The sequence below is a fragment of the Arachis ipaensis genome, chromosome B3 (assembly GCF_059453495.1).
Source record: "Arachis ipaensis isolate K30076 ecotype BB chromosome B3, ASM5945349v1, whole genome shotgun sequence".
In the NCBI taxonomy this organism is placed as follows: Eukaryota; Viridiplantae; Streptophyta; class Magnoliopsida; order Fabales; family Fabaceae; genus Arachis; species Arachis ipaensis.
In genome coordinates, this window is record NC_142438.1 from 57,244,591 (window position 1) to 57,265,598 (window position 21,008).

At 32.3% G+C, this 21,008-nt stretch overlaps 2 protein-coding genes across 6 annotated transcripts; one reads left to right on the forward strand and one right to left on the reverse strand.

The window, feature by feature from the left end:
* Positions 1 to 866: 866 nt before the first annotated feature.
* On the reverse strand, positions 867 to 5,418 carry LOC107630571 (cyprosin). Of its 4 annotated transcripts, none has more exons than XM_016333760.3 (14): positions 5,238 to 5,418; positions 4,689 to 5,067; positions 4,038 to 4,098; positions 3,780 to 3,874; positions 3,564 to 3,676; positions 3,243 to 3,411; positions 3,123 to 3,162; positions 2,743 to 2,807; positions 2,520 to 2,633; positions 2,363 to 2,424; positions 2,112 to 2,268; positions 1,888 to 2,007; positions 1,485 to 1,573; positions 867 to 1,340 (listed from the first exon to the last, which is right to left on the reverse strand). In XM_016333760.3, exons 2-14 carry the CDS (start codon positions 5,052 to 5,054, stop codon positions 1,256 to 1,258), a joined length of 1,536 nt encoding a protein of 511 aa, XP_016189246.1. In that variant the 5' UTR covers positions 5,055 to 5,067; positions 5,238 to 5,418; the 3' UTR covers positions 867 to 1,255. The 4 variants fall into 4 exon arrangements, with proteins under 4 accessions (XP_016189246.1, XP_016189245.1, XP_088365104.1 ...); XM_016333759.3 differs by having other exon boundaries at positions 2,363 to 2,427; XM_088508978.1 differs by lacking the exon at positions 5,238 to 5,418 and having other exon boundaries at positions 2,363 to 2,427; positions 4,689 to 5,177.
* A 9,981-nt stretch (positions 5,419 to 15,399) lies between these two features.
* Positions 15,400 to 20,696, forward strand: LOC107630570 (hAT dimerization domain-containing protein). Of its 2 annotated transcripts, none has more exons than XM_016333755.3 (7): positions 15,400 to 15,676; positions 16,894 to 18,353; positions 18,681 to 19,367; positions 19,463 to 19,546; positions 19,631 to 19,706; positions 19,833 to 20,155; positions 20,384 to 20,696. In XM_016333755.3, exons 2-7 carry the CDS (start codon positions 17,007 to 17,009, stop codon positions 20,594 to 20,596), a joined length of 2,730 nt encoding a protein of 909 aa, XP_016189241.1. In that variant the 5' UTR covers positions 15,400 to 15,676; positions 16,894 to 17,006; the 3' UTR covers positions 20,597 to 20,696. The 2 variants fall into 2 exon arrangements, with proteins under 2 accessions (XP_016189241.1, XP_016189244.1); XM_016333758.3 differs by having other exon boundaries at positions 15,462 to 15,631.
* Positions 20,697 to 21,008: the final 312 nt, after the last annotated feature.

The window sequence follows — 21,008 nt, forward strand, 5'->3', positions numbered from 1 at the left end:
ATTAACGCAACAATAATCTTCTCTCAACCATACACATTTGTTTGATCCCCCTAAATTCTTAATGCTTTGACAATGGCTCAAGTAAGACCGATTAGTCTCATTTTGATTTTTTTGTAAGATAATTTCGAAGATTATGGTGTATAAAATGTAGTCTATTATAAATAAAGTGATAAGTGATAACTAAAGTGCATTAATAAAAAGAAGGCTTATTAATGACAATGTTTTAGTTGTTCATAAATACATACATTTTTTAAAAAATAAAAAATTTGAAAATTGTGATATAGCTCTAAAATTAGATATAAGTAAAATTTATGACTGAGTGGAGTGGAGCTTTCTTTGGAAGGAGATAAAACAATTGAATTTTTGTGATCAGTGGATAAGGTGACTAAAAAAATGTATAACTACAATGTCTTATTTCGTTATTGTGAATGGTTAACCTAAAAGTTTGTTTAAACATACAAGAGGTCTTCGATCAAGAGATCCTCTTTGGTTCACCAAATTTGTTTTGCTTAGAATTTTATTAAAAAAAACGAAATTAAAATATAACGCTATTGTGTTATTTTTTTCTTTATATAATCTTAAAAATAAAAAATACTAAAAATAAAAATATAAATCATATAAATCTTAATTTTTTTAGGAATTAAAAATTAAAATATTACTTTATTCTTTTGTTTTTATTTTAATGTATTGGCTGTTTCACATGTATATATGGTTATTCTCTCTCTCCCCCCCCCTTCCTTTCTCTCTTTTCTCTGTTCTCACGGCGAACACCACAAAGTCACAAACGAATTGAAAATTAATATCATTTCTTTTCTTTCTTATTTTTCATTAACGGGAATGCTATGTTATAAGTCTCAAGAAATCAATACTTGAAAAAAGAATCTTATATCGGAGGACCCTGCCACAATACATACCAATACATACCCGGATTCGATTGCCGGCTGGTGCAATTAAGCTTCTTGTTTTCTCCTGTTTGATCTTTAGTTCTTTACAATAACTAGATAGAGAAACAACAATGCAATGCCCCACAAATATCCTTTTAATGTCCATCACCCTTTTCAACCAATGTTAAATGTCACAAATCTTATTAATAAGATCTACGAGCCATCACCATTTACATGAGGCCCTAATACGTAGATATTGTGACTTTTTAAGGGGCAGCAACCTATGACCAAAAAGGGGCAGCAACCAATTATTTTCTGCGTCTGAGTCCTAAATGAAAATCTCCACATTTTCTTAATAAAGAATCACTATATTATGCAGCTTCTGCAAACCCTATACTTTGATTACCAAAGTCAAACACAGTGTGATATTTCCCTAAGAAAATATCTCCAAGAACCCTGCACATCATGCATTATTACTGTCACACACTTGAAAAGTGATAGAGAAAAATGTGAGCAGCAGGCTCAATTTTTTGCATTGATTTAGAAGCAACATAAAACATTAACCATATAAAACGTTGATAAAATAAATTATGGAATTACCATAGGGGACCTTGCGGTGGCGGCACATCTAGAGCAACAAAGCCACCATAGCAGACGCTAGAACTTCCTTCTTCAACTCTAAGGACATACTATTAAGGGGGGAAAAACAGCAAAAGACAAAAGCCAAAAAATAAACTAACTAAATAAGGAATACTGAAAATGTGGAAGATAAAGAAACAATAACCAAATACGGATTGCATTAAAGAACTTTAAAGTATGCATTTTACCAGACATTTTCTGTGAAAGGAAAAAGAAGCAAAAATGGGCAATGAGCCGGGTATCTCGAATAAATACAATTAACATTCTCACTTTTGTAGTGCCAAAACAGAAATGAAGGTAAAAAAATCATGTTGATCTAATAATAATAATAATAATAATAATAAAATAATTGCAAGACTCAAACCTGTTGTGGAGAAAGAGGAAAGGATCTGTTTCCAATTGTGAATGATATATGCGGCATAGCAGCAATACTATTACAATCTACAAATACTTGTCCCTCTGGACTTGGGAGCTTCTCACACAGCTTTTTTACAAATTGAAATTGACAAAATGGGAAAGATTGTAAGTCTAAGAACTATATATAAATAAGACAATTAATCTATACCGGTGTATCATAAGAACAGCAACCTCATCCACATATTTTAGTATTTTCTCCTTCAGATTACTTTGCTTGAGCTGAACTTGTATCCAGAAGACAATCATATCGCAAAAAGTACAAAATGGGCTCTCCTTGGAAGTTGAACCATCCAGATTTTCGTCATGCACCACTGTTTCGATAACATTACTGCATTTCAAAGTTAGCCAGATTTTATTAGAATTCAGAAGCAAAACAAAGGAACAAGTAGTCATGTAATAAAATTAGGGAAAAAAAATTGTACTCCTTTTGATATTTGTCATGCGAACAGAGTCCAATGTTGGCACATAAAATTTCAGGATTTAGCTGCTGAGACATAAGGTGTGTAATGGATGATTAAATTTTAGGTAAAACTATGTATAACATTGTAAGAGTATTAGGGGAAAGGACAAAAAACAAACCCCGGAGATTAATGCATCCCATATCTTATCACCATAGTTGTGGATAATGCTTTTACACTCAAGACTCACATATCCTTGTGCTCCAATGGCATGGTTAATTTGAGTTACAACAGTCTGCAGATCGATGAACTAGGTAACTAACTAGTAAGAAAAAGATGCCAAAGTAAAAGGAAAAAGAAAAAGATGCATTAAAATACAAAAAATACTATGTCTGATATCATACAGTTGGACCAGCAATTGAAGAGATTCCTGAATCCACAATTGCAGCACAGCTACCCTCACATAACCCTACAATGTTTTCATAGAATTTTCCATTTGTCATTCAGAGCTACGATCGCAATACAATAGCACATAATCGCAGTCAAAACATTAATGCTACCCAAAATTGAACCAAAAGATGCATTAATAGTTTTAGTTCTTGAATAGCCTTCCTAAAAAAGTTAGCAATAGATAGGTAACTTACTAATAAGATGCAATGCTTAGTAACTATTATAATATCTTGAAACATAGTATTCATGTCCAATCATAAACATAAGAAATAGTGAAACAAACAATGCATATAGCTTAAATATCTTGCTAGAAATCATAGAAATGTAAGAGAACCTGTTGATCTATTTGCAAGTAGAACATCTCCAACATCAATCTGAAGGTACAAGAGAAAAAGTTAATATTGACATGGTTGATGAGGAGTATTAGAGATGAAGTTCTAAATCTGGAATTAACCTGCCAGTAACCCTTTTGAGATATTGGAACATAAGTGTGTTCACCTCTAAAGTGTCTCGAGTTAATACCACCAAAGACAATCTCACCCCCTATCTCTGCCATTGGATCTTTATTTAGCCAAAGAGAGAAAACATTTTGATATATGTACCCTTGATCTATCATATTGTACCTGTATTCATAGAACTAATCACTCTTTTGAAGAATCGTACTTTAAACTAGTCACACCACTAATCATGCAATATTGTTTAATAACTATATGATAAGAGGAAAATGAAGAAATAGGTGAATTATTGAAACACTCAAATAAACAAATAAAGTTACCACACTGGTGTGATTTCTCCAATTGAAATATCTTTGAATCCAAGTCCAAGTATCCCATCATAATGCAAAGCTAAAAGGGCCAATGATCCTTCCTTTGTAATTTCAGCGAATACCTGCAGAATGGAAAGTACCCATCTGTCGATGCAACTAAGAAAGCATATGAAACTTAACAATACTGTTTGAAATAAAATAAAATAAAGAGGGTAAAATACTGACTTGCTCTTTGATGATGATATCCCCAACTTTTACAACATCTTGGCTGAAGAATCCATAAATGGATCCATGGCCATAAGGGATTTTGCAAGATGTGCCTAGATAATTTTCCCAATCAGTTCAACACCAACTTTAGAAACTGAGTTTCACAAAACAAACCTTCTGTTTGTACTTTGTACATATAAAACCAAACAGAAGCATGTCAAAAAGAAAAACATTACGATACATCATCAAATATCAAAATAATCCAAAGATACCTACCAATTTCAGTATAGGTGCTAGATATCTTTGACTTGTACTTGGAATGAAAATAGCAAGGAATCTGCATTGCAGTCACATTTATTTCTAAAATAAGTTCAATCTGAGAAACTAGCATTGTTCCCAAACCCATTATGTGAGGAAGAGTTTGTTTTTCATGTAAAGTTATCAAACTCTCGAGCAACCTCAAACTTTCACGAGTTTATGAGTTTAGATTCTCAAATCGAGTTTATGTTTTTCTTGTAAACTCATAGCTGAGTTTCTCGATTCGAAATTACCTAAGCTCCACGAGTTTAGATGAACTCTCGAGTTTGATTACATTTGCTCTATTGTAGTCTTAAAAACATCCGAAAACATTAAAAAAGGATAATTCAATTAAAAAGTTTTGCTAACTAGAGCAGGGCAATTCTTAAAGAGTCAAACAAAAATGTCTAACTTTTCAATGCAATAAACATGTCAAACTCTTCAGAATTATTTCCAATTTTGGCTCCTTAAGCAGAACTGGATAGCAAAACCTTAACTAACTAACCATGCTAACTGTCCATAAAATCAGCCAACAGTGTAGAATACGAGTTAAACTATACATGTATTTATACATAAATATATGATAACTGATTTTTGGTGTGCACGTTACATTTCTGTTAACTAACTTACAGAAAAGATGCATTTGGAAGAAGGGACCCATAGGTTTGAGCTTCCAGTGTCAAACACAACATTGAAGTATTGTGGAGGTGAACCTATACTAATTTCCCCAAAATACTGTGAATCAAGATAATTCTTAAGATACACAACATTAGGAGTTGAATCTGTTTTAACGTCACTCCCTAAATCTCCGGCATTAGAAACCTTCTTGATTCTCGCAGCACTAAGACTCTGACGGTCCAAATTCCTCTTTCTTAGATTATACCTAACCAAACCATCATCACTAGAATCTGTAGAAGCCAAAGAGAATCTTAATCTTCCACACCAAACACACATCAGAGAAATGAAAACCAGCACATACTTGAAATTGAAACCCATGATTACAAGTCATCTGGTTCAACATGACAAAAACAGTTTCAGTTAGTTTCTAATCAGACTAAAGAGGTCAAAGGTTCATAGTGAACTACTAATTAAGCTAAATACTAGAAAATTAGAGTTAATAAGTAACGATTAAGGTGTATTAGTAATAATAATAATAAGCATAAAGGTGAAATTACAAACCTGGTGAAGTGATGATGGTGATTAGTATTATGTATTATGTATTATTCATTCCAAATTAAATTGGACAATCCATATTGCTATTGGCTATTGCTCTTTCACCTTTTTTATTCTTGTACGCCTCGTAAGCACGGTCAGAACTCAGAACTCACAAACGTTAAGACTTGGGAAAAATATTTGTATACTTACAAATAGAATAAACTACTATAGTACTATTCTACTTAGAATAGTTAAAACGTTCATAATTTTTTTTTTTTACAAATAAGCGAAATTAATTTCGTTCGTTTATAAATGCATTTATGTGTTCTAATTTTTTTTTTAAACTCATACTTTATTCTACTAAATATCTATCTTTGTATTTCAGTATTTCCTTTTTCTTCTTTTGTAGTTGTTTGTTCATCATGTTTAAAAATAAAATGTTGGAAACTTATAATATAAGAAATTTGAAAACAGAAAAAAAAAACTTGTTTCATGTCAAATTTAGATATCAAATACAGGTATTTATATTGAACTATACTCTATAAAATATAAACACTGAATAACTATTACTAATCAATTATTCATGTACATATTTATATTTATAATTTTATAAAGGAAAAGTCTAGGGACCAGCAACTTTGTTAAATTCTGGCCAGCATGTAACCAGCAAAAAAAAGTGAGCTATTGAATGAAATTTCACACCCATCTCACACCATTAAAACCATCATTGATAGTTATTTGATAGCTACAAACCACAAAGTTACTTGCCCCCTAACATTCCTCTTTTATAAATAATATAATTAAATTTGATTCACACTTAAAATCAAACTTATATAAGCAAAATTAATCTACACTCATAATCAAACATTATAAAAATATAATTAAACTAAACTTATGTTACAATTAAAAACGAATAAAAGTATAACAATATAATTGTAACTGATTTTTGTGTTTTTAAAAGTTGGTTATGCTGGTATAAGAAAAATTTGATTATAGTATTATTAAATTTTGATTCTTTTTACATAAAAATTTATTATTTTGATAGTTCATAATTTGTCAAAAAATTTATAAAGCAAACATATAAAGATATAAAATATATAGTGATTGCTTTTTTCATATCATAAAGTATTTTTTATTTACATAATATTGCTCTCATAGTTATTAGCATGCTAAATACTTCTTAAACAATGGTTTAAAATGAGAAATTCAGAAAATCATATCTACTATGAAATTTCTAAAGTTCGAAACAAATCATCTATAATAAAATCATATATGTAGTTTTCCCAAAACTAAAAAAAAAAAAAAAAAAAAAAAAAATCACATATTCCCCCCTTTTTTTTTCTAGCTTGTTAAGAAAATTAGGAAGGAATTGCTTAAGACAAGTTAACCGTACCTAATAAACTTGAACCTTTTATGGAAAACACCGCGTAGTTTCGCCTTATGAGAGATGCCAATTTGTCAAGATGAGTCATGAGTATATTCATCAATGATATTTAGAAGATTTTAAAAAATTAGTTTAAATAGTTTAAAAATATTTTATTTAGTATTATTAATTATTATTAATAATTATATAAGTTTACATATACTAAATCTATAACTATAATTTTTATATATAAAAAGTTATAAATATTAAATTTAAAAAATAACTTTAATTATTGTCTATCTGTATTTAGAGAGTATTTATTTGCAGCACGGTGCTAAGAGGATCGGAAGTTGCTTTCTTTTTAGAAACTTACGCATGAGTTCCACTAACCAAAATTCCGGAAGGTTACCAATTTGGCACATGTTAATGAATTCTACTTGGATTCAGTCTTCTCTTCTCCTTTTGTATTGTATTCTATATTTCTATTTACTTCTTGGATTCTAGTTTCTGCATTATCCAGTATCAAAATATTTAATTACAGAAAAGCTAAGGCACAATTGTAAGACTTCGGATTTTTACAAAATTAAATAATAAATTTATTTATAATTTATTATATTTAATTAAGATTATATTTTAAGAGATTTTATATATATAAATTAAATAATTTTTTATTTATGATTTAAAACTTTAGTAATTGAATAATAAAAAGAATTTTATATGCTTTAAGTTGAATAATTAGATTTATTAACTTTGTTTCATGATTATAAGAGAAATTGATTTTTTTATTATCTCTAATTATTGAATTGAAGTATTAATTTAAAAATAAATTTTAAGTTGATAATTAAATAATATTTTTATAGATATTATTATTGGATTAAATTTGGAATTTTGTTTAATTAGGGTTAAGATTGTGTTTTGGGGATTTAGGGTTTAGGTGCTGTTGTTGTTTCCGTGGGGGTTGTTGTTGTCACTGTCGCAATGAATTGAAAGAAAAGGGAATTATCACGATAAGTTACGTGGACTCAACTAACTGAGGTAGGGGTTTTTCTTAAAATCTATTTTACATTATAGAGTTGTGATAAATAGATATTGATGCAAAAAGATATACTTCTGTGATTATATTTGTCTTGTGGATGTGATGGTTTGTTGGACTGGATTATCGGGTGTTTGATTGCGTGAGTGGTGTATGGTTGTTGATAAAAATCGGTTTAAAATGTTATTTACTTGATTATTATGAAAGGTGGATTTTCTTGGTTTTGGAGTTTACTTGGTAATATAAATGAATCGATTTTGGAAATAATTTGATATATGAAAATAAATTGATTCTAGGAGCGGTTTGATTTTGAGTTGGTCTGATTTTTAATAAATGATTTAATATTTGAGCTGATTTGATTTTAAAAAGAGTTTTATTGTTGGAATTGGTTTAATTTGAAAATAATTTGATATTGGAACTAGTTCAGCTTTGGAAAATGTTTGGGATTTGAAAAATGTTTGAGAAATGATTGGATGGGACCCGAAAAGGGTGGCAGTGTCCGAGTTTTAGAAGAGATGCTGCCGAAATTTTATAAAATTGAAAGCTTTATTTGGAGTAATTAATGAAAAAGATTTGTTTTTAAACCTTATATGTTTTAAGATTGATTTATTTATCAAAGAAAGAATTATGTTTTGAATTGGGATTGTTAATGGACGGAATGAAAAGAAGGATTATGAGGATTTTCTTTGAAATATGGTTTTTGAATGAATTTGAAAATGAGAGATTGATAAATGATTATGATGTTGAGAAAGTTGAGAATGTTGATATATCGATTGAGAATGTTGAGATATGATCTTTGAATTATTCATATGGCTTATGAATTTGAATTATCTGAGACACGAGGTTCCCTGGATAAAGTACCATGGCTTGCCACTACGTGTACCATGTTGAAAATTTGATACTCTGTTGACCCTACAACGTAAGTGTGATCGGGCACTATATAAATTCTCGGGAATGTAACCCCATTGAGCAATATTAATTATTTGAAAAAAAACTATGCATAGACTCTTGGAGATGCACGTCGGGGGGACAGTCTAAGTATTTTCAAACTTGTCGGGTTGGCTAGATAACCGACAGATGAGCCTCATCAGCCATAGGACAAGCATACATCATATGCATTTGTATACTTTGCTTGGGTTTGAACGTGTTGGTGTGCCTATTTGTTAAACTGTTCTTAACTGCTACCTGAACTATTTGATGTAACTGCTATCTAAACCTGTGTTTTCCTTGTCTGTCTTGCCTGTGTTTGTCCTAGCGTGCCACATTTGAGAATGAACTTTGGTGCTGAATTATTTGATTGTGTGGTTGGTTTCTGATTGAGATTTTCTTATAAGAAAGGAAAGGTTTCGAATTTCTGAAAGATTAAACATTGTTTCTTTGAAAAGGTTTTGAACGATTACCTATTAGTTTTTAAAAGATTCATAAGGCAATGATAATCACTGAGTTTGAAAACAGTTTTCTTATTAAATATCTTCTTATGACAACTTTAAAACTCCATAGTAAGACCGTGTGGTTAGGTTCTCACCCCCTACAGCTTTACCTTTTCAGGAACCAGATGAAGAAGCATTAAGAGGAGTTATACTACGTTTGGTTTATATGTTGTCGTATTAATTAGACTATTTTCTTCCCTCGTCTTTGTTATTACAATTTTGTAAGAGGGATAGGAGTTGTATGTTTTATATATATTATGTAAGAAGTCTTGTATATGAATCCATGCCTGCTTGTTTTTTTAAGATAAAATATTTATTTCCGGTTTTCAAATAAATCAGCGATACGGTGTTGAGTCACAGGCTCCTATTTTAATATTAAATATATAAAGTAGTCTAAATACTTCTTGCTATCAGAGTAGCGCAGCCGGAAGCGTGACATTCTGATAGTGAGGGTGTTACAACAATGTTTGTCATTAAAATCAAATTTTGAGTAAAGTATTATTTTAATTTTTTTAGACTAAGTTTTAACTTTTTTAGTATTTAAAATATCTTATTTTTATTTTAAATATTTTATTTTATTATATTTTAATTTTTTGGTTAAAATTATTTTTTGAAAATATCTTTTTTCTATTATTATTATTGTCTTAGTTTTCTTATTCCTATACTATATTCGGTAAAATTTTAAGATTTTTTTAATCTCCCATGTAAATCATTAAAAAAGAGAGTCGAAAGCGCAAAAAATATACCTAAATTCACTTTTAAATTGAATGCTTTACAACAAAACATATTTTATATTTCGGTAGTATCTATTTGGTCCATTTGGTTTTAAATACCAATGACTTAATACTTTTAAGTAAGTAATGAGATGAGCCTCAAATGTTATTGTTTTTTATGGATTTAATCTTTTCACTCATAGCACCAATAAATAATATCCCACATAAAATGAGATAATTTTTTCAATGAGATACTAAGGGATAAATATTGTTTTGGTCCCTAATGTTGATGGTCAGAATCAAAACCGTCCTGATGTAATTTTTGATTTAGAATCGTCTTTAATGTTGCATTTCATTTTAAAATCGTCATTTCTAATAAATTTTTTTTCTACATGATAAAAATACCATTTTTTTCCACCATTTCATTCTTCTTGTTCTTCTTCTTCTTTCAGGAGAATTGTTCTTCTTCTTCCATTAACAAATTCTTCAATTACATATTCAGAACAATTTCAGAAGAACAAATTCTTCTTCCATTAACAAAACTCAAAATTTCAAAATTTTAAATACAGTTAACAAAATTCAATTACAAGAATTAAAAATACCCAAATTCATCTTCAATTACAAAAATAAAAAATCTATAAATTTAGAAAAATAAGAAATAGATTAGGAAACAAGAACAGATTAGGAAAATAAGAAACAAGAACAAAATAAGAAACAAGAACAAGAAATAAGAACAGATTAGGAAAATCCAGAACAAGAACAAGAACAGATTAGGAAAATCCAAAACAACATCAAATTCAATAGCAAAATAAAAAATAGAAGAATCAAAAACAGATGCAACAGATGCAGAAAAATAAGCAAATTCAATAGCAAAATTCAACAAATGCATAAGAAGAAGCAAAATTCAGATGCAACAGCAAAAACAGATGCAGAAAAAACAAATTTAACAGCAAAATTCAATAGCAAATTTTTTCAGCAAAAACAACAAATTCAACGACAAAATTCAACAGCAAAATCAGAAACAAATGCAGAAAAAGAAGCAGATGCAGAAGCCGAAGCAGAAGAAGAAGCCGAAGAAGAAGTAGATGCAGATGCAGAAGAAGAAGCAGATGCGAAAGCCGAAGCAGACTCACTCGCGCATCTCCTCTCTTCGCTGTTCTGCTTCCCCGACGGCAGCTCGTGGGCGAATCAACGGTGACGGCTCAGCGGCGTGGTCTCCCTCCAAGGCCCGATGACAACGCGATGGCGGCGGTGAGCCCTAGCAACGCTGGCATCTCCTTTCCCTCTTCTCTTCTCCCCCTGTCGCAGCCCCTCCTCATTTCTTCTTTCTTTCTTTCTTTTGGGTTTCCTGACGGCGACGGCGGCTCCAAGCTTCGCCGCCGACGCCGTCCCCGCTCCCCCTTCCCCTTCCCCCTCTCCCTTGCCCCTTTTCTTCCCCCCTTCCCATTTTCCTTTCTCCCTTCCCCCTGGCGTTCTTTTTTTTTTTTAATTTTACTTATTTTTTATTTATTTAAATAGGGATATTTTTGTAATAAAATAAAAAATTTTATTAAAAATGACAATTTTAATACGAAATAAAACATTAAGGATGACTCTAAATAAAAAATTATATTAAGGACGATTTCAATTCTGACTCTCAATGTTAGGGAACAAAACAATACTTATCCCATATACTAAATGACATTTGTTCTTACATTGAAATGTTGAGTTTTTCATTAGAATAATCTATTGACTATTTTTTCCTTCTAAACTCAATATCCTCAAATAACTATTAACTTTCTATCCAAATATATATCTTAAACTAATACCGCTAAAATAGTGCAATATTAAGCAAAAATTTAAAACTTTATAAAAAATTTAAAATGCAATTTTCAATGTTCTTTTTCGTAGTGATTGTGATAATAAAGTAGGAGTGGTTATACTTAACTTAAAATGAGGTAGAACTATGATATCATCAAAGAAAAATTAGTAGTTGAAGTAAATTTAGGATTATTATAAAAAAAATACTTGTAGAAACATATATTTGAATTTGTAAATAACAATAAATTTATTTATTTCTAGTTGAACAAGAATTACAAAATTTGTTAAAGTAATTGGTTTTCGAATTCACTTATGCTTTATGAATCTGTGGGATTGCTTTCAGTTTCTCTTGTTGTTTCTGAATTCGTTGCAATACTGTTTTATTTTTTAACTAGTCTCTGTTTTCTTGTTCTCTTAGCTGGTGGTGTTTTATCGGATTCGGATTCAGATTCGGAAAAAGTGTCATCTTCCGAAGAAGAATCCAGATCAACAATTTTCTTTTCTTCTTTCTTTTCTTTTCCTTTCTCTTTCCCCTTCAAAAAAGTTAGTTTCTTCTCCACCTTCTCTTTTTTTGTTTTTTTCTCCTTTATTTGATTTCTATACAGAAGTCTATAAAACACAAACTTATTTAGTTAGTAGAGTATTTTAAAATCATCTGAAATGAGAAAATACGCTAACAATCGGTGAATCAAAATGAGCAGAAACACTGCACCATTCATGTGCTGAATAATACGTGATAAATATTCAATCATAAAGAAAAATATTTCTGCATGCACAAGGACTCAACTGAACACACTAAAAATCAAGTGAATCAAAATTACAAACTCCACTGAGCCGAACAATATACATGTGCTGAATAAAATGTGATAAACATTTAATCATCAAGAAAAATATTTCTGCATGTACAAGGATTCAAATGAACACACTAACAATCTAGTGAATCAAATTAGAAACTCCACTAGATAGAAAGAAAATAAGAACACATTTCATTCAAAGCCCTAGTTACGCGAAAAAAATGGAATAAGAATAAGTCGATCTACTAAATGAAGCAACTCAATCCAATAAACTTAAAATGCAACTAGGAGAAATAAATTAATTATAACCTAAAACACAACCTTATTTAGTTAGCATACTATTTTAGAAGCATCTAAAAACAAAATTTCAGGGGGAAATTTTTGTTTAATTTACCATTATATCCGTTGCTTCCTGAGAAATCTGGTCGAGCATCATCTTCTTTGTCCAGTGGGCCACCCACGGTGGTGGGAGAGCATCAAGTCCATCCAAGCGAGGGAACTTATTTTTATGGAAATAAATTAGCATCAAAACAAAAACACAGCCGTCGACGGGCTGTTTCTTTCCCTTTCTCTTGTTTTTTATTCCCTTCCTCAAGGAGCTGAGCACATGATTTGTCCAATCCCATTGTCGGATGTTGTCCACTCGAAGGGCAGGCGGCTTATGGATCGGGGAGGCCATGCTTACCGTCGTTGGTAGCAAGAAGCACTTCTATACGAAGACGACAAAAGTCTTCTAGAATTTTTTCCGATTCTCCTCCCCTTCAACACTCATATCCAGGACAGACTTTGTCAAAGACGCCAACGTAATACATTTTAGGCTGTCAATTATTGTCTTGTCTGCCTCATTCAGGCTGTCATACTCAACCTTTTCAGGAAAACAATTCCCTACAATATTTTAATAGCAACAAATCAGCTAAAAAGACTCAGTTTAATTTTTTGTACCCTAATGAACCGAAATTAAAGAAAACAATGAACCGAAAATAAGCAGAAAGTGAAAAGTGTATTACCGCCGTGGTTTATGCCCAGCGCAGCTGCTATTTTGCCAGGTGTTATGTATATTTTTCCATGGAGAGTTTTCAAGCATCCATGATAGTCATCATAGCAATCAATCAATTCTCTCAAGAGACTGTGAGAGACGTTCATTTCCGGGACATGTGTCAGCGCACCGAATCCCATTTCTTCAACAATATCTTTTTTTTCCTAACTCATTTCCTTGAACACCTTCGCTATTGCCTTTGTTTGTCATCTGCAATCGTGAGTTTTCTGCAAGGTTTCAAAACAGAATGTCACGATATATTTATAATACAAAATAGATTTTATTCGAATGAAAGCGGATAAATATATTTAATATGCTTACGTTATAGTGCGGCTTCTCCTTCTTTGTCACTATTGTCATCTTCATTTTGCTGTAAGGACAAAAAAATTTGGTCAATACTTCACTCAATACATCGACAAGCACAAGCATGCATATCTTAATCAAGTGAATGAAATTTCCCATCCCACTGAACCAAACTTCCTTAATGCACTGAATAAAACATGATAAATAATGAAATAGCTAGAAAAGAATTTCTGCATGCAAAAGAAGCTAGCTAAATATACTAATAATCAAGTGAATCAAAATTAGCAACTCCACTGAACTGAACACAATTCATGTTTTGAATAAAATGTGATAAACATTCAATTAGCAAGAAAATCACTTTTGCATGTAAAAGGACCCAACTGAACACACTAACAATCAAGTGAATCAAAATTAGCAACACCATTGAACTGAACAAAATTCATATTTTGAATAAAATGTGATAAACATTCAATAAGCAAGAAAATCATTTTTGCATGCAAAAGGACCCAACTGAACACACTAACAATCAAGGAAATGAAAATGGCCAACTCCACTTAACTGAACGCCATTCATGTGCTGAATAAAACGTAATAGACATTCAATCATCAAGAAAAATATTTATGCATGCAAAAGGACTCAATTGAACACACTAACAATCAAGTGAATGAAAATAACCAACTCCACTGAACCGAACGTCATTCATGTGCTGAATAAAACGTGATAGACATTCAATCATCAAGAAAAATATTTCTGCATGCGAAAGGACTCAACTTAACACATTAAGAACAAATGAATGAAAATGAATAACTCCACTGAACCGAGCAACATTCAAGTGTTGAATAAAACGTTATAAACATTCAATCATCAAGAATAGTATTTCTCCATGCAAAAGAAGTCAACTGAACATACTAACAATCAAGTGAATCAAAATTAGCAACTCCACTGAACTGAATGAAAATAAGAATACATTTCATTCCAAGCCCTAGTTACGCTGTAAAAATGGAATCAGAATACGTCGATCTACTAAACGAAGCAACTCAATCCAGTAAACCTAAAATGCAACTAGGAGAAATGCGAGATTGCAAAATTTTAAATGAACGGTAGTTTTTCTCATACCTTTGTCAGTCTCTGTTGCTATTTTCGTTCGTTTTTTCTTCTTCTTTTCGAAATCTTCTCTCGATTCTTCTCCAGTAACGGTTTCCACAGAGAACACGAGTGAAGTTTGAGTGATTTTGAGAGAGATTTGAAGAGAAGGAACGGTTTCAATATTGAAGAAGAATGAACGTTTTTTCATAATGAAGAATGAAGTAGCGGTTTCATGTGTGTTGGGCACGTGAAAGTCATGTTTCATTTAATGAAATTGAGTTTATTTTGGTATTAGGCCAGCTTGGATAGACTTGGATTAAAAATTATATGAATGTGTAACATGACCGAACAAAATCACTTATTTATAAACTATTTTTAATATAAGTATTTATTATTTAAATTTTTTTTAAATTTAATTAAATTATTTATCCAAATTGGACTTAATTCTATAATATTGAGAATTTTGCATAAAAAAATATATATATATAAATTTTTTTATAATATTAATAAAAATAAAATAACATATTTTTTAAATAAATACTTAACTATCTTAAAATAAATTTTCGTCTCTTTATCATAGTATACACCTATCTTTCGTATATAGGTAAAGATTATTATTATTATTATTGAAATTATTATTATTATTATTATTATTATTATTGAAAAAACCCTATGAAAAGAAAAATCGGTATAACACGGCCGGGTTGAGTTAGAGTCTCACCCACCATCCACTCGTGAGTCGTGACTCACTCATTCCCAACCGATTTTCACATCCACTGCCACCGCCCGAACGATTCCAACGCCGGCCAACCGTCACCCTCTCCGGCAACTCTTTCGTCACCGGAATACTTCGAGAATCGGTGGGTCCTCTCGGATCTAGATCGTTTTCGCCGGCTTTCATCTAGGTTTCTTTTTTTCTTCTTTACCGCTTTCTACGATTTAGCTTCTTCGTCTTTATTTCCACTTAAGGTTTCATGATTCCCTTTTTTAAAAAAGAATAAAAAGAAATTTGTGATTTTTGAGGTTTACGAAAACCTTCAGTTACTGTTGCTCTTTTTGCTGTTCAATTGCTTTAACTAGGTTATAAATATAATCTGATTATTGATGATTGAGCTCTGGAATTAGCCGTTAACTAAGAGTAAGAACGTGGTTTACGAGATAACATTGAAAGGGGATTCTTGATGCCAAATTCTGCAAGCGAATTTCTAATATTTATGTGTGTATATATACGTAATAGGGATCAGGGGCTAATGTTTATAACTTAAAAGACTTTAAATTTGAAGAAAAGAGAAAATTTGATTTTTCAAATAATAGGAAATGGTATCTAGCTCTTACCAATAGGGAATTCATTCCTTTTTTTTCTCTCAAGTTTATGTATAATAACTAATATATTAAACTGGCAATGGTTACCAACTGAGAACAACATAATTTCAACTCCTCTTTTTTTTTTTTTTTTTTTTTTTTTTTTTTTTTTTCCTTTTTTTTCTTCTCTCTCTCTCAAGTTACTATGTATGTCGGCAATTTTACAACATTGCTTTACTGTTTGATGTCAACATTTCATATGAGATTTCATGCAGAAACTTTTATCAAATTATGGACGGCTTAGAGCTAAATAGTAAACGCTGAATTATGATTTATTTGAAAATGGGAGATGGTAGATAGCTCTTCCCTGCCCCCTTGAGTCGATTGGCTAAATTAGAGACAAACACAAGGATACGATTCCGATATCAACTTTATTCATATATTTTGAAAAGAATCAATGAGCTCACTACCTTTCTAATGATTCAATCCTTAAGTGTTATAGTTTCACATTGTTCCTAGTTTCTTGGCAGATAAATATGCTTAATAGTTTGCATTATCCAAAGGTGCCAACCAGCAATCCAACATGTAATACTTGCAATCTCTAGAAAAGATTGCAAATAGTCTTAATACGGTGAATAAGTTATACAATTGATCTAAAAACATAGATATCCTAGATAGTTTTAGTTTTATACTTGCATGATGTGGCGACTACTTCCTTGGTTTATTTTCAAAGATAAAAAAAAATTATGTTACACTGGTTTAAAGCTCTAATATTTTGGCGGCTAACTCTATTTGCTATACATCACAATTGTTGGAACAGGGAAGGCTCTTACATTACTATGTCATAGTTTTGGTTTGTTATGTGCCTAATACTAGGCACTCGACCACTCATGCATATGTAACTGGAATTGTAACAGCTCCATTTTGTATATAATGCCTCCATTACGCTCCAGTGGATTTGTTGATCCCGGTTGGGATCATGGTATTGCCCAAGATGAGCGGAAAAAGAAGGTTAGATGCAATTATTGTGGGAAAATAGTTAGTGGTGGCATATACAGATTAAAGCAGCATTTAGCCCGAGTTTCTGGTGAAGTAACATATTGTGAAAAGGCTCCTGAGGAAGTCTACTTAAGAATGAAGGAAAACCTGGAAGGGTGTCGATCCAACAAGAAACAGAAGCACATTGATGCTCAAGCATATATGAATTTTCAGTCTAATGATGATGAAGATGATGAAGAGCAAATTGAGTGTAGAAGCAAAGGGAAGCAGTTGATGGATGATAGAAGTGTATCTATAAACTTTACACCTCTTCGTTCATTAGGATATGTTGACCCAGGGTGGGAACATGGTGTTGCTCAAGATGAGAGAAAGAAGAAAGTGAAATGCAACTATTGTGAGAAAATTGTTAGTGGAGGTATTAATCGGTTTAAACAGCATCTGGCTAGAATTCCTGGAGAGGTAGCACCTTGTAAAAATGCTCCTGAAGAAGTTTATCTTAAGATTAAAGAGAATATGAAATGGCATCGCACTGGAAGGAGACATAGGCAACCTGAGGCTAAGGAGTTGATTCCTTTCTATGCAAAATCAGTTGATGATGATGATGATGATGATGGTGATGAAGAAGATGAATATGAGCAGATGGAAGATGCTTTGCATCATGTGAACAAGGAAACATTGATTGATGTTGATAACAGATTGTCTAAAGACTTTAGGAAGACCTTCAAGGCAATGCCGCCAAGTACTGGTCCTGAACCTGTATTGAGAAGATCTAGGTTGGATAACATATACCTGAAACTGCCCAAGAATCAGCCTCCTCAAGCTTTCAATCAAGTCAAAGTTAAGGCTGGGCCCACTAAAAAATTGCGCAAGGAAGTCATTTCTACAATTTGCAAGTTCTTTTACCATGCTGGGATTCCTTTACAGGCTGCAGACTCCTTATATTTTCATAAAATGCTTGAAGTTGTTGGTCAATATGGACAGGGACTGGTATGTCCACCAAGCCAACTTATGTCTGGTCGCTTTTTGCAGGAGGAAATAGATTCCATTAGGAATTATCTCGTCGAATACAAGGCTTCCTGGGCAATTACTGGTTGTTCTGTAATGGCAGATAGTTGGAGAGATGTACAGGGAAGGACAATTATTAACTTTCTTGTTTCTTGTCCTCATGGCGTATACTTTGTTTCTTCAGTTGATGCTACTAATGTAGTAGAAGATGCACCAAATCTATTCAAGCTTCTGGACAAGGTGGTGGAGGAAATAGGTGAGGAAAATGTGGTGCAGGTAAAATGTTTTTTCTCTTATTCTTGTAGCATCCTCCTCCATCATAAATACCACCATGTAACTGTCATTAGTTATTTTGCAATAGAAACCACAACTGGAAAATAGAAAAGATGGAAGAATGATATGGAAGAATGAATCTGGAGATAGAGAGAAAATTAGCAAAATAAGAGTGAGCTTCTGAGCACTATAGCAGCTCAGACTCTTCTAAGCCTAGCCCAAATGTTTGCCTACCTCCTACTCTCGTTGCACCCTTACAAATAATACACTTTAAACACTGCTGGGAATTTGGCTCTAACATTTTGTCTTCCTTATCCCCTTGTCATGTAGGTCATAACTGAAAATACTCCCAACTATAAAGCTGCTGGGAAAATGCTTGAAGAGAAGCGAAGGAATTTATTTTGGACTCCTTGTGCCACTTATTGTATTAATCGAATTCTAGAAGATTTTATGAAGATAAGATGTGTGGAAGAGTGCATTGAAAAAGGCCAGAAAATTACAAAACTAATATACAATCAAATATGGTTGTTAAATCTTATGAAAAATGAATTTACTGAGGGGCAGGAGCTTTTAAACACAGCTGGGACACAGTATGCCTCTAGCTTTGCTACATTGCGGAGCTTGTTGGATCATAGAGTTGGGCTCAAAAGAATGTTTCTATCAAACAAATGGATTTCATCCAGGTTCTCCAGGACAAATGAGGGGAAAGAGGTGGAAAAAATTGTCTTGAATGTCACGTTTTGGAAGAAAATGCAGTATGTTAGAAAGTCAGTAGATCCCATCATGCATGTACTTCAAAAGGTTTGTAGTGGTGAGAGCTTCTCAATGCCATACATATATAATGACATGTACCGAGCAAAACTTGCAATCAAATCTGTTAATGGTGATGATGCACGTAAATATGAACCATTCTGGAAGGTGATAGACAATCATTGTAACTCTCTGTTTTGTCACCCACTTTACTTGGCTGCGTACTTCTTGAATCCCTCCTACAGGTATCGGCAAGATTTTGTGGCGGTATGTGAAAAATATTGAATGTTTCCTAGTTTTATAAAATTTTCAAATTTTATTCAACTTCTCTCCTGAAGCACATGTTTGATATACGACTGTAGCATTCTGAGGTAGTCCGGGGGCTCAATGAATGTATTGTTCGGCTAGAGCCAGACAATATGAGACGGATATCTGCATCAATGCAGGTAAGAGGTTATTAGAGACTGCTACAAGATACTTGTATTATTAGATATATTTATTAATCTAGGACAAAGTGATGTCATTTCCAGATTGCTCATTATAATTCTGCACAAGATGACTTTGGAACTGAATTGGCAATTAGCACAAGAACAGATCTTGAACCAGGTAAAAACTGCTGGGTTGCTGCTAAATGTAACGTATACTCGGTTTCTGGTTACATTGCCTGTAGGTGCATAGACTCATTTGGTGATAAATTTGAATTGATTCTTTTCCCGTTTTTCATGTCACTAGCTGCGTGGTGGCAACAACATGGAATAAGCTGCATAGAGTTGCAAAGAATAGCTGTGCGCATATTAAGTCAGACATGCTCAACCTTTGTGCGTGAGCATGAGTGGAGTATATATGATCAGATATACAGTAAAAGTCAAAATCGTCTAACACAGAAGAAACTGAATGACCTTATCTACGTGCACTACAACTTGCGACTTAGAGAATCCCAATTAAGAAAAAGGTCTAGGGACTCGAGGTCAACCTCTGTTGACAATGTTCTGCTAGAGCACTTACTCAAGGATTGGATAACGGACACCAATATACAAAGCTCTGATGTTGATAAGGTACTACAGCTTTCTGCTCTCTTGAATTTGAATGTATGATGTGAAGCATCAGTTTTTGCAATAGATGAGTAATGCTGTGCCTTTTTTATTGTAACTTGAATTCAAAGGGCATTCTAACCCAGTTAATTAATTACGTCTCATTGGTCAAATACTCGAATGTTTGAATTAAAATTTGAAACCGAGGTTGTCTCTACTGAGTTTTTAATTTTTGTTTGTTTGTTTGTGCAGAACATCTTTGATGGAATTGAACACGATGATCAATATGAAAATGATTTAATTGATTATGATGATGGAGCTGCACGATCTTTGAAGGGATCGCTTGAGCTGGAAACTATGGCTGATTTAGCAGTAGGATCACCAGATGTAGACCATGCTAACATTAATGCTGCCACTGACAATGACTCTGATCTTAATTATTTTGATGATGATTTGAGCGAGTAATTAGTGACAAATCAAGATGATCATCCTGGTCTATAAATTATTTTAACCCTTGTAGAGAAATCATTTTAGATTGAATGCAATCTTTTTGGTTTTAGAATCATATAATATGATTAGTAAGTCCTAGCATGTTGCTAATCTCAACCAATGGTATTGCTGCACGTCCATGATGAAATATGGCTTTGTACCATGTACGAGATATACACTTGTAATTATTTTGTATTCATTGCGAAACGAGACGAAACAGGGATGATAGAAAGAGAAAAAGGGTACGGATTTGGTGGGCAACCTATGTTTTATCACCAAAGCGCCCAAAACAATTTTGACGCACCAGTGCGCTGAAAAAGAATTGTATGTAAATATACTTTTTCTTTGGGTTTATTCGGTTATAATTTTCAAGAAATGGGTGTTTTCA